At 29.4% G+C, this 16,641-nt stretch overlaps 1 protein-coding gene and 1 non-coding gene across 2 annotated transcripts; both read right to left on the reverse strand.

The window, feature by feature from the left end:
- Positions 1–1,564: 1,564 nt before the first annotated feature.
- LOC108483439 (uridine kinase-like protein 3) lies at positions 1,565–8,591 on the reverse strand. The gene is made up of 15 exons (XM_017786833.2): positions 8,466–8,591; positions 7,467–7,627; positions 6,969–7,060; positions 6,377–6,446; positions 5,857–5,975; positions 5,395–5,491; positions 4,839–4,918; positions 4,375–4,569; positions 4,161–4,244; positions 3,985–4,045; positions 3,604–3,664; positions 2,842–2,935; positions 2,682–2,754; positions 2,303–2,385; positions 1,565–2,195 (listed from the first exon to the last, which is right to left on the reverse strand). The coding sequence occupies exons 2-15, from the start codon at positions 7,615–7,617 to the stop codon at positions 1,998–2,000; spliced, it is 1,458 nt and encodes a 485-aa protein (XP_017642322.1). The 5' UTR covers positions 7,618–7,627; positions 8,466–8,591; the 3' UTR covers positions 1,565–1,997.
- A 5,280-nt stretch (positions 8,592–13,871) lies between these two features.
- TRNAI-AAU (transfer RNA isoleucine (anticodon AAU)) lies at positions 13,872–13,945 on the reverse strand. The gene has a single exon. It is a non-coding gene; the product is annotated as a tRNA-Ile (tRNA).
- Positions 13,946–16,641: the final 2,696 nt, after the last annotated feature.

Raw genomic sequence — 16,641 nt, forward strand, 5'->3', positions numbered from 1 at the left:
TATTTATCATTTCTCTATCGAAATGAACATAAGTAAACAAAATTTGGGAACTCATCTTAAAAATTTTTTGCTTCCTTCTCAACAAAGAAAAAAACTAATATTTTTATCTCGATTTTTCACTAATAAAGCAAACAAAAACTCAAATGGAAGATAAAACACCTATATATATTTGATATATTTGGTGCCGGCCATCTACTAGCTAGCACCAAAGTTTTTTTTTTAAATATACACTGGTGTCAGCCATCAGTGTCCCAAAGTAAAAAAAAAAAATTGCGTTGAGGACTGAAAATTGTACCTGGTGCTAGCTCTCTACTGGAAGGCATCAAAATTTTTTTTAAAAAAATTCACCAGTGCCGGCCATCAATGTCCCAAAGTAAAAAAAATTCCTTGGGACACAAAAAAAGTGCTTGTGGCTAGCGTCAAAATTAAAATTTTTTACATCTCTGGTGTCGGCCATTACATGGCCAGCACCCAAAATTTTTTTAAAAAATTTAACTAGTGCCAGCCATCAGTGTACCAAAGTAAAAAAAAAAATTTACATTGGGACACGAAAAAAGTGTCTGGTGTCGGCCATCACATGGTCTGCACCCATTTTTTTTTTAATTTTACTAGTTACGGCCATCAGTGTAACTGAGTAAAAAAAATTACATTGGGACACGAAAAAAGTATCTAATGCCGGCCATTTACTGGCCAGCACCAAATTTTTTTTAAATACTGATATTTTTATATATCAGTATGATACGATTTAAAAAAAAACCCTTGTATCGATCATTGGGTTCCCAAAGTAAAAAAATTTAATATTTTAAAGCCTGACACAATAATCAGACAATCATGGGGCCAAAACACTATGTAGTGTCGGCCATTAGATTTCTAAAATCTCAATCTACTGTTCATTTCAAGTCATTTTAGTGATTATTTTTGAACTTGAGTTATTTTTATAAATATCAAAATTTTTTAAGTTAAATTAATAAAATAGCCCCGAAAAAATAATTAATACTTTTACTAATTGTAGATTTCCTCAGGATTTTGTGGGCCCAACTCTAATGACCTTTGATAGTAACTCCTTACTTGGATGAGGTCCTCTCTATCCTTGGCAAGGTGGTTTATAGGAGTAACGAGCTGTCTTGCTAGAGTTGAAGCGATGTGGAGTATTTTCGAGCGAGAGATTTTCATGGGTTTAGCAATTATCATCATATCATCAACCTGACATTCGAATTTCTAACTTCTAAGTAAAAGATGGTATTGGACGTGGCACTCATTGAGTAATCTGATTATTTATAGACGTAAAAGCTCAAGCCAATAATGTACGTTTTAGTTTTTGAAGGGATCGATGGCTTATTAATTATATTTTTGTCTAACCTTTGTTATTTCTATCTAAACAAACATTTACGTAACAGAGAAGACGACCTTTGAGATAAATTTTGCATTTGGGAAGCAGTTCTGTGGAATAATTAGGAATAATTATACATAACGAATAAAACTACGACTTTCGTATTAGTAATTATTGTTGTTGAACAGTTGTGTAAATTGTTGGTCAGCAGAAGCAATAGCTGATGTGAAAGCCTTTGGTCTTAATTAGCGGATTGAAATAAGTCTGGATTTTCATTATATGGAACTCAACTATCGGAGTTTATAAAAGTACACATAAATATCATATAATTATCATTCTATAAAACTACTTGTGCCTGCAACTCTACTCCCCAGTCCCCTATAATACCATCAAAGAAAAGAAATAGGCTACCACTCCCTAGTCCCTTATAACACCATTCATGTATTATCATCTGATGACAAGGATTCTGTAAATGGCAGCCCTAGTGTGTGACTCCAAAGATTTTAGGGGGAAAAAAAAGGCAAATAATAATAATGACAATAATAACAATTCAACTATGGGAACTCTAGGTCTGATTAAGTCAAAATTGTTTCCAAGTTCATTATGACTAAAACATACTTAGTTGAACCCTCCAGTTGAGGCAGTATATCAACTTGGTATTGAAATTTCAGCAGCTCTGATTGGACAATTGCATAGGGGCCACCGCTTGCAGGTTATCATCATCATCTGTTCCAAAATATCGGTCTCCAAACTCACCCATACCAGGGACAACTCGGAAATCTTCATTTAAACCAATTTCAATCTCAGACGTTACAATCTTTACTCTTGGGAAGCTTTTGCACACCACATGTACACCCTGAGGTGCCTGGCCAGCAAGATGACAGTAAATTTTAAACAGGAATTGCTTAAGAGAAGAAAGCTATAAGAGAGATACTAATCCATTCATGACGGCTTGTACCAACAATAACTTACAGATATGAGATTGAGAAATATGATGTTGGACTCTGGTACACCCTTTTTTATAAGCAAGGAAATGGCTTGAACAGCTGAATTGCCTGTAGAAAAGTTTGCAACATCTTAAAACCACAAGATTATGATATTGAGTTGACTAAAAATGTCCAAAACAAACTACTAGCTCTTAGATTCTGTGACTAAAGTTATTAAGCAAGAAAAACTTAACAATGTCCCAAATGGGATTATAGTTCTAGGTTAGAACACATGGGATGACTCAGGACCATGAAGACAATCCCGAGATTTTTCATCTGGGGCATAAATACCAACCCAGCTCAGCCCACAACCAGTATGTCAACCAAACGATACTTGAAAATGAAAGCCATGAATAGAAACGCACCTGTGCCTAGGATAGGATCCAGTAGCAATACATGCCTCTCTGAGATGTCTTGCGGTAGTTTTTCATAAATAAGCTATTCAATCATCGAAGCATGAATGAAGAAGTGAGAATGGAGACAAAAAACACAACTTTTATATGGAGTGTAGTTGTGTTTACAAACCTGCTGACCATTGTCACCTTCCCTGTGAATAAGAATTTTGCCAATCTTGATACCTTTGCAGCATGCTCGCAACGCATTCTCCATACTCTCACCACTAGTATTAGTTTAGTTTCAAAAGATGGTATCTAATGGTTTAAAATAATGTGCATGGATAGTGTGGTAATAGTATCAATAAGTTAACAACCATGATAAATTCAAATTTTATTGGAAAAGCAATTGCAGTCACTCAACCACCTTCCCTATTGATCTAGAGCTATCTGAAACATCTTCCAACTCACACCTACTTAACCATGGTAAGCTAAGTCGTATTAATTTTAAGTTCACATGTCCATGGCATACCGAAAGTATCTTTGGTTTATTCTTATGACATCAGCACTAGAAATAAATATTCGACCACTTAAGTCGTCATTGATTAATTTCTGACCATCACTCCCTATGATTTAACTCTTTAGAAACGTCCCACCTCCTTCAAATATCCCCAAGAAAGTTTTAAATCAAGGAAACCATGCAATTATTTGATGAAATTAAGATGAATACTCTAATATATTGAGGAAAAACTCACTCAAAACTATGTATTTCTTAGAAATATGTACAGATAAATATACATGAAGCATTGAATCATGTAAGGAAAGAATATCTCTAATTAGAATATCTAAAAATCAGCTATAATCCCTAAAGATTAGCCATTCAATGCTGTCAAATAAATCAAAGATTCTCAACATTATTGATCCAGTTCCTTAAGATTTGAGACCAGAGTTGTACCTCCTAATAACCGAAACACCACATAACCTCTTACAGAAATCCACACCTGTATATACAGACCCTGCATCCACAATAACAACAATATTAATAATTATGACCAAGTAGGACTGTATAAGCAAATGAAATTAAGAAACATGACAACTTAGAACATTAAAAAAGCAATTAGCAATCATACATGCTAAATGCTTTTATAAAGCAGAAAACTCAATTCCAGAGAGCATTAGAACCAGATGATGTCAGATAACAAATCTATACAACTATATGTGACAGACATAACCTTAATAAAGTGTAATAAGGATGTGATAAAAACATAATAATGATGTGATAACCCCGATAATACTTCATATAATGTCCGGACTAGACGAAGTAACATCAACTAACCAGTTGGAGTGATCACTTGCTTTTCTGTAAAAGGCAGATGTCCCAGCCCATGTTCAACAACCTAGAAAAGATTATCTTAAATGACTGAGAAACCTAAGAGGGAATTTTTGTTGCATTAATTAACATGCAAAGGAAACCAAAAGATAAATATTGCATCTAATCCAAAATATACCCACCAGACGAATCAACCGATCAGAGTAAAAAACAAAGTCATGTTTAGTTGTTTGAGAATCACGAATGAGGGTATGCATGCCTCGTATCTACATAAATAAAAAGATCATATTCGTTTAACAAATGTACATTGATCTTTTTCAAGTAGATATTGGAGCTCAATACACGCAGAACAAATAGTTCACCCTTAGTTAACTGAAGGAAACAAAAGTGTTATACCTGAAAAGTTGATTGAATGACATATAAATTTGGGTAAATTTTACAAAGATCATGCTGTCCAAGCTTTGTCCTGATATGTTGCACAATCAAATCAATTGCTACATGATTATCTCCCCCACGGGGAATGATAATATCTGCATACTTCTTTGTTGGAAGTATAAAGTCATCAAAGGCAGGCTTCACAAACTTTGAATACTGCATTAAAAGTTAACTGCATATAAATATCAGCTGAAAGGAAGCACCTCCAAAAGAAGAGAAAGCTGAAAAGTTAGTAAATGAGACTATAAAAGATCATAAATTATTGAGCCCAATATTTCTTGCATTGAGGAAACAAATCAAATCCAAGCTTCATAATGCGGTGATGCTGCAGTTTATTGTTTCTGGTAGGAGAGAGAACACAACATGATTCAAAAAACCTTATGCCAAATTATCATGTGCATGTGAGTGGTGAAGAAAAGTTAGACCTGATCAAGGACTGCACCGATATCTCTTCCTTTGTCAACAGTATCACGCCTTATTCTTCTAGCCAGACGTACATCAGCATCTGCACTGAAAATTTTACAATGTGAAGTGACAGCCCAACTTAGTAACACCAATGAAGCAACATGAAGGATACATTCTCCAATATATGCAAGTTATCACTTAAGGCTTTCAGCAATTAATAATAAATAAGTCATCACTGATTTCTTTTTCTTAGTAGTAACTATTATTGCATCCGTATTAAGAATAGCACGCAACCAAAACAGCTTGGTAATCTAATGATGCATATTGACAAAATGCAGTACAACCAATCTAAAATGTCCCTAGCAATAGGCAGCTACAGATCTTTAAAAGGAATAGCAATATTGGGGAGTTAGAAAACAAATTACCATACCACAATCAACATTATAATACCACCATTTCATCAGTTCATCATCTACAACAGAATTTAGGTAACAGTAAAGTTTCATGCCAGCTACAAGCAGCATGCAAATAAATAGGATCAGCCAAAGAACTGAAATAAACGTTTAACTATTTAACCTGTATCAACAAATATCTTCATGTTCATCAACTCTCGCACACGAGGGTCATGAAAAATGAGTATCCCTTCCAAAATTATAACATCTGAAGGATTAACCTGCAGAAACTTTATCACAGTGAGTTTCTAAAAGACAAGAAAACAACAAATATCAGTTGAAATTTATTACTACAGTTCCTTTGTGAAAAGAAAAAAAAAAAACAATCAAAAGGGTCGTGGAAAGACATGACTACCGATTATAAGGAATTGTAAGAAGACATTAACAGCTAGGACATTGTACATATATACAATTATAATTGAATTCTAGGTGATTAAGAAGGCGAAAGATGCTTTAATAATTGGACTTGGTGTACTGCATTGAAAATGATTTAGGGAACCGTTGAACCAAAAAGTGCCTGTATCAAAGATATAATAACATGGGTCCATGTCATATTAACATACATTTGAACATTGTGAGACCTTACCCTTCTTGCAGGAAAAGCATTACTTTTATAACTCTTGAAATCATAGTTTGGAATATCTACTGCTCGGTCATGCCTCAAGTTTTCTATAGAATCTAATAATTTCTCTGTGTCAAATGCATCTGCAGAAAGGAACAGTACTGTATCATTAAAATTCAAAGAAAACATAATGGTGGAACCAAACGTCTTTCACATAAAACATTCACATCTCCTTAAGATCAATTAGTGAAAACATGCCATTTGACATTTGCCCATTAATAGTACTCAAATGCTCTCAGAAAATATTAAATACTTCAAAATTTACCAGATGTGCAAAATACCAAATGCCTAAAAGTTCAGAATAAGAAAAACTAAATTCAGATAGTGCCCTTGTTACCAAGACAGTTCATAGAAAACACTTGTTGAACAATTAAGTAGTGATGAAAGAGAGAGAGTATGAGTTTTTGTCAAATAATAAGCACAACGATCCAGCATGTCATGGGTTTCTTAATATTTTGGATCTCTGTTATAGAAATATTCTCACCAGGATGGTCAAAGTTGTATTCATGAACCCTAGCAAGTTCCTCTTCAGTGAGATTGTGATAAAAGGAATCCTGGCACATTGTTCAGATTAAAACTCTAACCAACAGGAGAGAGGAGACTAATTGTTTTTAGCAGTGCAGAAAAAGAAAGCTACAGAAGTGGTCAGATCAAAATGTTGAACAAATTCCTCTGCAAATGATGTTCAAATGACAAATGCCTACCCTCTCTTCCTTTTCCTTTTTTGAATAATGACCAACAAATTCATAATCGATTAATGCATAACCAATTTAAGACAGGAAAAAACAATAATGGAAGGAAGCCAATGATCCATTCTCACCCTCATAGCTAGGTTAATCAAAGAACCAATGGACTGAGTAAACATTCATAAACCCAAGTTTAAAGTGAACTTCAGCGGAAAATGAATTTCAAAACAGGAGAGAGGGGAAGACATCATTTCAAATTTCATACATTTTCTAGAGCTTTAACCATTCAGCTTTGAAAATTCATGTTAGTTACAAGTTTACTTTTAAGATTCTTTTCTCTAAATAACCCTTAATAAAATCCAGACTTGAAACTAAGAGAAGACTGATTACCTGATTAACTAATACTACACGCTGATCATGAAGTTGCTGTATAATCATATCGCAGACTGTAGTCTTACCAGATGCTGCTCCCCCGGCAACTCCTGGCCCACAAAATAATAGCCAAAGTTAGATAAAAGTGAAAATCAGAAAGACAAAAGAATTCATAATATAGTTGAAAGAAACCAATTTAATAACAGAACTAATACCAAATAAGTATTTAGTTCAGTGCCTGAACGTAGTTTCTTAACTATAATTCAAACAAAATTGAAGAAAAGTACATTATACAAACAACGCTTGTTTCTCAAGCACAGTGAACCGAAAAGATCCATTATGTTGTAAAATATTATATTATGGCAATTCTTCTTCAAGGAAAAACGAAAAGAAACCTGGATTGCCGTCAAATCAGCATTCTTATCCAAACTTTTTCACTAACTAATTTTGATCATTATTTCATCCAAAACAAGATGCAAGTAACAGGTTAACAACCCTACTCTTGTTCAAACTTACCAATAATAAAAGGTTGTTTATGCACATTTTCAGCACCCGGCGAGGTTGTAGGCTTCTCAATATTTTTTGACTCCAAACCATCCATATGGAATCCAGAAAAGTGGACCCCAGATGAGGCTTCTATCATATCCTCAACTGAGTTAGAACCCATATGCTAAGACCTATACATAACACTTACAAGTTAAGAAAACAAATAAATGAGATCATAAAAATAAGATAGAAGTTAAATCCTGAATGGACACCCGCTTGATTGATTCATGTCCTAGTAAATTTTCTCTTCCCTTCCAAGAAGAAAGAAAACATTCATAGATGCAGCAATCCCCTTCACTTCACAGGAAAGCAAAGTTCTCTGCTTATTACCAAATCCCATAAAAGTTGTCCCTTTTTTTTTTTCCGATTTTACGATTACAATTCAACTTCAACCAACTTAAAAAGAAAAAAGATTCATGCACATTGCGGTCCCATCACAGAATATTCATTAAGAAGTAGAATCATGGTGGAAACTAGTCCAGTAAAGTTCCTTTCTTTCTCCATTTTTCCACATTACCGATCACACTCAACTGAACTGATTGCTACAAAGTAACACAACAAAAGCATATGTCCAAGTACTTCCAGTCAATCACAAACATCGAGAAACAAGCACCGACTTTTTGGTAAGCCACGTGAATCAAACCTCTCATACAACAAAATAGAGTAATACTCAGCAGCATTCAAGTGAAAATTACCAAGATATGAACTGGTATTAGCTCCTAATTATAACATAATAATCCAATAATTTGAAGCTAAAATCTATCTACTCCCTTCAAAATCACCAATGAAAAAGCATACGTAAAAACTAAATCTAACACCTTTGGGAAGAATTAAAAATACCCGGAAAAAAGAACAAAAATCAATTTAATATTGAATTAAGCAAAGACTACTAATTCTCACATCAGCTAATGCAAAAAGGAAAAAAAAAGCTTAAATAGTAATTTAATGAGGAATATTGAGTTAAATTACCTGATTAAGAAAAATATCGAATTTTTTTCTATATTTTTGAGGAGCGAGAGAAAGAGGGGGGTAAAACGGAGAGGATTGATTCGAGGTATTTATACAGTTTAAGAGTGAGGGAGACCTAAGCCTCCTGTAAAATAAGCATTTCATTTATTGGTTAAAATTCTGCTATTAGTCCCTGTACTTTACAAAAATTGTGGATTTAGTTTATGTACTTTAATTTGGTATTTTTAGTCCTTATACTTTTCAATTTTTAAAATTTCAGTACTCGCCAAACGATAATTGTTAAAATCATTAAATTAAGTTTTGCTATTTCTAAAACTGGTGCCGCGAACATATTATTAGAAGTGCAATGTCATATCAGTTTGTTATTTTCACATATTACTTACTAAAATTCAATTAATAATTAACGACAGCTTATTGCGTCAAAACTGAAATTTCAAAATTTGAAAAAGTGTAGAGACTTTGAATGATGCAATTAGAGAATATGAACTAAATCTACAACTGTACGTATAGGACGAAACTAGTAGTTGAAACTAACCAAATAGATTTAACTACTATTGTTTGGGTCAACATTAAAATTTCAAGTTTCAAAAAGTTCAAGAACTAAAATTGATTAAAATAAAGTATAATGATTAAATCTATACATTTTGTGAAGTATAAGGACTAATAGCAAAATTTAACCTCGTTTATTTTATTTTTAAATATCTGCTCTTTTTGACATAATGCCTAAAACTATTCATAGTCTCTCCCCAACCCACGTCCTTCGACATTGACAACAATACCTATGCAACTCAAGTTAAGACTCAATCAGTTATTTTTAAAGAACTAAGAATATTAAATTGAGTGTAATGATAAAATATATTATATTTAAGAAAGAGAATTTAAATTCGAACTTTGCACAAAAGTACTGAAAATGACAATTCCTTGAATACTTTGACTTAAAAAATAATAGTTAGGATTAATTTACTCAGTAATAGTCATTTCATTGTGGGAAAATATTTTCTTACATTGTTAGCGAATCTTTAAACTCCACAAATAGTACCAGACGTTGGTAAGTGTACTATAAAAATATAGTAAAATATTAAAAAATACATGATAAACTTTTATGAAATAAAAAAAATACCCTTTTATTGTATTGGATTTTTATTTTCTGAACTTCGTATTTCACTTCAAATGGACAATGATAGGTAAACTAACCAATTTCACATTTTATTATACTCCTATTATTTATTTACACAATTTCTTTTCATTTTCTTTTAGCTAAAGAGATATGTGGCTATCGTCAAACAAATATATATATATATATATATATATATATATATATATAAAAGTCCTAAAATCTTTTAGCTTATATATATATACAAAATGATTTGAAAAATCATATATTATTGGCAAATTTTCAGATATCACAATTTTAAATTTTAGAATGTATTAAATAAATAAGTAAAACAAGTATTAAAATAAGACATTTAATTTTTTTATCGGAATAAAATTTCATAGAATATCAAATATTAATACATAAAATGGTAAAAAAATTATATAATATTATGAATAGAGATGAGATAATATAGTTTGAGTCATTGTTAAATGGATATTTTACAAGAATTTTAATCACCTCTTAAATTTTTTGAAATTATATACAATAATAAAATTATACTTTAACCTTCAAAATAATAAAATATTAATTTAATCCTTTTAAATTTTTATAATTAAAATTTAATCTTCCATAGCTTTCTCAATATGATGTACTACTACTAATAATTCAACAATTTATGTATAAAAGGGATATATGATCATTTATTAAATTAAAGAAAAGACGTCCACCAACAATATGCATTATTGTTGTTGTTAGCCATATCTGAAATAGGATATATATATATATATATATATGGCATAATTGAAAATTATACCAATATATATATATAAATTGTAGCAATATTATTATTAGGATTGTAGTAGAAACAGTAATTATTTTCATTCTTTTGAAAAAAAAGTATGTCTTTTACTTTTAGGAATTATTGGTTGCATTCAAAAGTGGAATAATGGAAAAGTAAAGGGAAAAATTGAGAGAAAATAATATTAAGTGTGCTTGAAAGAAAAATAATATATATTCAATCAAAATATATAAAAATAAATCATTACAAATTAAAATGATAAGAAAAATTGAAATTAAGTGTGCATTTTATAAAATAAGTGAATATTTAGTACACTGTAAATGAAACTTAAAATTACAAGCATAGTTATAAATTTGTCGAGTTCAATTGGTGCAAGTACTGTAGACAGATAAGGCTATATAATAATAATTTTAACAGCTCAATAATTTAAATAAAAATTAATAGTTTAGTGATTATTTTATAACTTTATTAAATTGAGTAATCAAAATGTGAATTTATTAATAGTAGAGTAACTTAAGGAATAATTTACCCTATTAAGAAAATGTGTTTCTAAAAAGTGAGAAAGAGATCCTAGCATCCACGTGACATCTGTCTGTCAGTGTGTCTGTAGTTGGATTAGATTAAAAATTTAGATTTAGATTTCCACGTAAGTACCCAATCACCTCTGGGTTCCACTCCTGACGTCTCTACTTAAATAACTTCACCTTTTTCCGTGCTTTTATTTTATTTTATCAATATCATCCATGAGTCTTCTAAAAACAGCATGTTGGTCCAAAATTATTTCAAAATAAAATTTTTAAAAATGATAATTAAAATCAATACTTTGGTAAAGGAGTTGGCCTCGGTGGCCGAAACCAAACCCAATCAGCAGGCCCCATTTGGTTTTTTATGAATAAAATATTAAAAAAATAAATATGAAAATAAGTGAGAATAAATTAATTACGAAATAGAGTGTTTGTTACAATAATTTTAAGTACCGCTTAACTAATTAACAATATTGATGAACTTTAAAAAAAAGTGTGACAAGAAAAAAACTGAAAAAACAAAATATTTTATAATTGATTCCATCAATGTTTCAGGCGGTACCCCTTAATTAAATAAATAAATAAACTTAATTTTTTTCCCTTTCATCTAATTTGATAAATAGAAATGTATGGAAAAAATATTTAAAGTCCGAAAGTGAGGCATTAGTTACTGAAAAAGTGAAGTATTAATTGTCTGATGTTGAAACTATAACTTTCAACTTTTTTTTTCTATCAAACTTTTTTTTTAAATTTATCGGTACTGTTAATGTGTCAAGCGACCCTACAACAAAATATTTTTTATTTATTTTTAGTTAAACCTACTCTTTTTTTAAAAAAAAAATCATAGGTGCCACCAATATGTTAAATAACATCCAAAATCATTGAAGCAAATATTCTGTTTTCATAATTAATTTATTTTTCATCCTATTTTTATATTTAATTGATTTTTTATATTATTTTTATAAAAAAGTAATTTCATTTTATGCTGGTTGGTCCATCGGGATATTCAATTCCCATTCTGTTTCAGATTCACCTACCACTTTACCTTTTTATCAAGTAATCCCCTCTTCATTTGTAATATTTGTAATTTAGTCCAGATCCAATTTTAAAACAAATACACATTTTATTCAATATTGTTGGAACATTTTCAAATATTTATAGTGTTCCAATAACTATAAATGAATGGGTGTAATTAATCAAAAGATTATATTGTTTGATTTTTGAAAAGAATTATAACTATTTAAATAATTTTATTTGAATAGTTATAATTAAATGAATAATTATGTATTTATTTTAAAGACATTATTATTCGGAAAGACACCTATTGATGAAAGATGTCCCTATGAAGAAACATGAAAATTCCTATAAATAGGAATGAGATTTCATTTGGAAATCATACCATCAAATTCTAATATTCTTTCTTTTCTTCCTTCGTTTTCTAATATTATTAGATTATTCTATAAAGTATTACTGCAGAAATCCTTTATAGAAATTGAGTTTCTTGTCATACAATTGCTCAGTGTGTAGTGGGCTATCCTCGTCAGTGCAAAACGCAAATAGTCATTGGCTTCATTGTATCCTCGAGGTTAATTTGCTTAGAACTCGTTTGCACACCGAAGATAGATGAGGGCAAATATAACCTTAAAGATAGTGATTTGATACACGCCTTGCAGCATTGTCCTATTTTTTCTTCTGTTTGAGTTCCGTTCGTGTGTTCGAGATTTTTCTCACCGAAAATTTGTACTAACAAATATAACCCTTATACTTTTAGATTTGATTATAGCAATAGTTAAATTTAATTTTTGACACTCGATGAGTTTATCTTTCCACTTTTCTTTATGGGAAAACAAATGCATTACCATAAATACTCTATTCTTAGTAGTTTCTTTCTCCCACACCAACCTATACAGTACAAGTTAATAAATGTGAAAAATCGTACACTGCTCAATCTTTGCAACTTGATCCTCAAATACCTTTAAGGATTTTTCTTTTATTTTTCTGTCAAATTCTGCTTTTGGTCTCTTTATTATACTAAAACTTAACATTTAGTCTTGTTGATGGGCTAAGAATTGAGAGCAAAAGGGAGGATTCAGATGATCGAGAGAGTTGAAGGTAAAGAGAAGAGTTGAAGAAGATAGTAGTTGTCCGCCTTAATTGCGCTTCAAAGTGGTATTTAAAGGAAACATTCATAGGTTACATGTCTTCTATTGATTAGTGGATTGTCATTAAAGTCTTGTAATCTAAATCTCTCTTGCTAGGTCGGTAATATGATTCAATGGGATATGGACAGTGAATTTAAGTGATAAGTGGCAGAAGTCTTGTTGAGCGAAATTAGTAAACTTGGTGAGCTTGGCAAAGACTATTTACTTGGTGTGCTTTTGATCTTTGACAAGGCATGTTTTGACAAAAGTATGGCTATGGAAGCATATCCAAATATTACTTTGTTAGTCAAAATAGAGGTTATACAAGTGAGTTTTTTGAGATCAAGGGATATTGGTGATGTATTCTAATTTGTGGCATGGTATGGAGTAAGAAAGTTAATTTCATCCTAGTGTAACTCGTTTTGGTAGTAAACTAGACAACAAATTTTAATTTCTATTCCATGTAAATTTCAATCTATATTAGCCATATTGATTTACGCAATATTTTAATATATACTTTTTTATAATTATATATAAACGTTTAGTTAAGTTATTGGACATAACTAAGAATTTTAAAATTAATATGTTAGTATATATACACAAACATCTATTTAAGTTATAGAACGTTAATTTATGTTGTTGTAGAACCATGAGTGAAATTTGAAGTGAAGTGAGGCCGAAGGCAGAGGTGAAGATTGAGAATTAGCCCATAATTCTGAACCATTTTCATCACCAAGTGGTGAAATTAAAATTTTAATGCCGAGTGATTGGGCCAAGGCCAGTAACTAAGGACATCAAGTCCAAAACTAGAACACACGCTCAGAAAATCTCAAGAAATCTTAAAAATAATGGCCCATGCAGGTCTCGAACCTGCGACCTTCGCGTTATTAGCACGACGCTCTAACCAGCTGAGCTAATAGGCCAGTTGACTTTGTGTTTCATTAATTTACAAATTCAATAATCAAATATGGACGCAATCAAAACGGTACTTCTGTCATTCAAATTGGGCTATGGTTAATAAGAGACGTAGCCGATCAGTTTAGTTTCTATTAATACAAAAAAAAGGTTCACCATTATACATAGAACAGTAGCATATATGTTGCGCTAAACTCGGTTAATTACATGGTTGACACTAAAACAGCATTAATCATCCCTTGTAGTTGCTAAGACTAATCCTACTGAGTTTTCCTCTTTATTTTCTATTAGTAATAGTTTATTTATCGGGTTAATTATGTATATTTTTAGAATATGGTATATTTATTTGTTAAATTTTATACAAGGAAAACTATGGTTAAAAGTTTATAATAGAAAAACAATTATTGTGAATATTCCAAAATTTCAGTTTTTAAGTGATTTTTTTATGTAAAATTACATGAAAGTTTGTATTATGAGTTGTATAAACTAAGACCGAACAAATGATATTTATACTTATGTTATTAATTACAAATATCAATATCATTATTTTATATTCTTTTCAAAATTTAAATTTAAATCAATTGATCAAAATGTTAGGCTAATTATGAGCCCAAATCTTTGTCAGACCTCGTTAGTGTTGGATTGCTATTGACTACTAAACTAGTAAAAATATCTGTAATCTTTTCTTTTCTCTTATTATGAACATCCCTTTTAATATTTTTTATAAACTTTTGATGAAAAAATTAAACCATTATTTAAAGTTTTCTTTTTCTTTCTACAGTTCTTCTCCTTCAGCTTGAAGGGGTCCAATTGTCGTAATTCTTATTTCAGTTGACACTTTCGATAATATATACTACCAGTAAACTCCTTTTTCCTTTTCCTTTTTCCCTTTCGATTTCCTGATCAAATATTTGAGAATAAGTCTTGAAACACTCAAAATAAAGCCCCCAACTTCAAACTTTCTTCGGCCGAATCTTCACCGAATAGTCACACAACTTTAATCATGATCTTTAATCGTCCCACATAACTCTTAACCGTTCAAATATAAAGAAGATGCCTCCAAATTTTGAACATAAAAAAAAAAAAAGCCCATTTTGGTTCTAGAACTTTCAATTTCGTGTTTTGAAAAATCAAAAAGAATTTTTTTTCATGTGAAGTGAAAAAAATATGTAAAAAAATTCTGCCAGGTTAAAAAAAATTATGAATGGGAGTATGCATATTTATAATTTATACAAGCTTTAAATCAAAATTTAAACCAATATTTATCTCCTTAAATATCATTTTAAATCTTTGAACTTAACAAATTTAAATAAATTTATTTATTTTATCTCATTAATTATTATTTAAATCTCTAAACTTACCAATTTTTTTTCTATTTCTAAAATAATATTTTCATTTTTGATATTTTATTTTTAAATAAGTAAAATGAAAATTTGAAATTTGAAATGAAATTGTTAGGTATCTTTTAAGTTTTATTATAATTTTTAATCTTAAATTTGAAATATAATTTCTTAATATTAAAATTAAATATATTAAAAGTATTGAAAAGTTAATTAAAGAGATGAGATATTAATTTTGAATAAGTAAAATATAATTTTGGAATATGAAAGTGAAATTGGTTAGGTATATTTTAAGCTTAAAGATAATTTTAAATTTTAATTCGTAATATAATTTTTAAAATTAAAATTAAATATTATAAAAGTATTTAAATGATAAATAAAGAGATTAGATTTGAAAAATTAAAATATATTATGCAGGGGTTAATCATTAACATGTAATTCAATATATTAAAAATATATCCTATTTGTTGAGTATATTAAAGGAGGGAAGAAAATTGTTTATCATATTTCATATTATTATTTTTAAAATGTAATTATTATTTATACATGTTATTATTATATATTGTTTAATAAGCTTTTACTTGATAAATAATCCTCCAAATAATAATTTTTATTAAAATGTATTCAAATCATTGTACATGTTTTTACAAATTTTATGATTAATATTATATAAATAAATTTAATTTTTATGGATTTTCTAATTTAATATTTTATTTGATAAATATAATGACTTAAATAATTATTATTATATATGATGCATAATTTCTTAGAGTAAAGATATAGTAGAAATGCAAAATAATTTTAAAATGAAATTTGAAATGGAATTGGTTAGGTATATATAAATAAAAATAAAGTCATATTATTTTTATTTAAAAATAAATTTAATGGATAATTAATTTTTTAAAAGTAAATAGAAAAACATAATTGTGACACTTGTTACAATTTTAGTCTATGTTGATATATAGTTTTCCGCTTATTTAAATTTAATTTTAAATTAAATACTATTTATTAGTTTTATTAATTATAAAAATTAAATTTGTGATATTGGTTTAGGATTAGTACAAATTTTAAATTAATTTCTAAGTAGGGATGGCAACATGGCAGATTTTACCCACCCACTTTTGACTCAAAACTTAATCAATTCGCCTCAAACTTTAAATTTAATAGAAGACTCAACTCGATCCAATACAAATTTAATTTAATTGTTTTATTTTTTATTTTAAAGTAAATAAAATTACATTTTTAATTTTTTATTTTTAATTTGAAGAAAATATTTTTTAATTTTAGAATTAATATATTTATTTATTAAAAGCAAAAACTTAATATATACATTAGAGGTGTTTTGTAAATATCTTGATTTTGGA

The sequence above is a fragment of the Gossypium arboreum genome, chromosome 1, assembly GCF_025698485.1.
Source record: "Gossypium arboreum isolate Shixiya-1 chromosome 1, ASM2569848v2, whole genome shotgun sequence".
NCBI lineage: Eukaryota > Viridiplantae > Streptophyta > Magnoliopsida > Malvales > Malvaceae > Gossypium > Gossypium arboreum.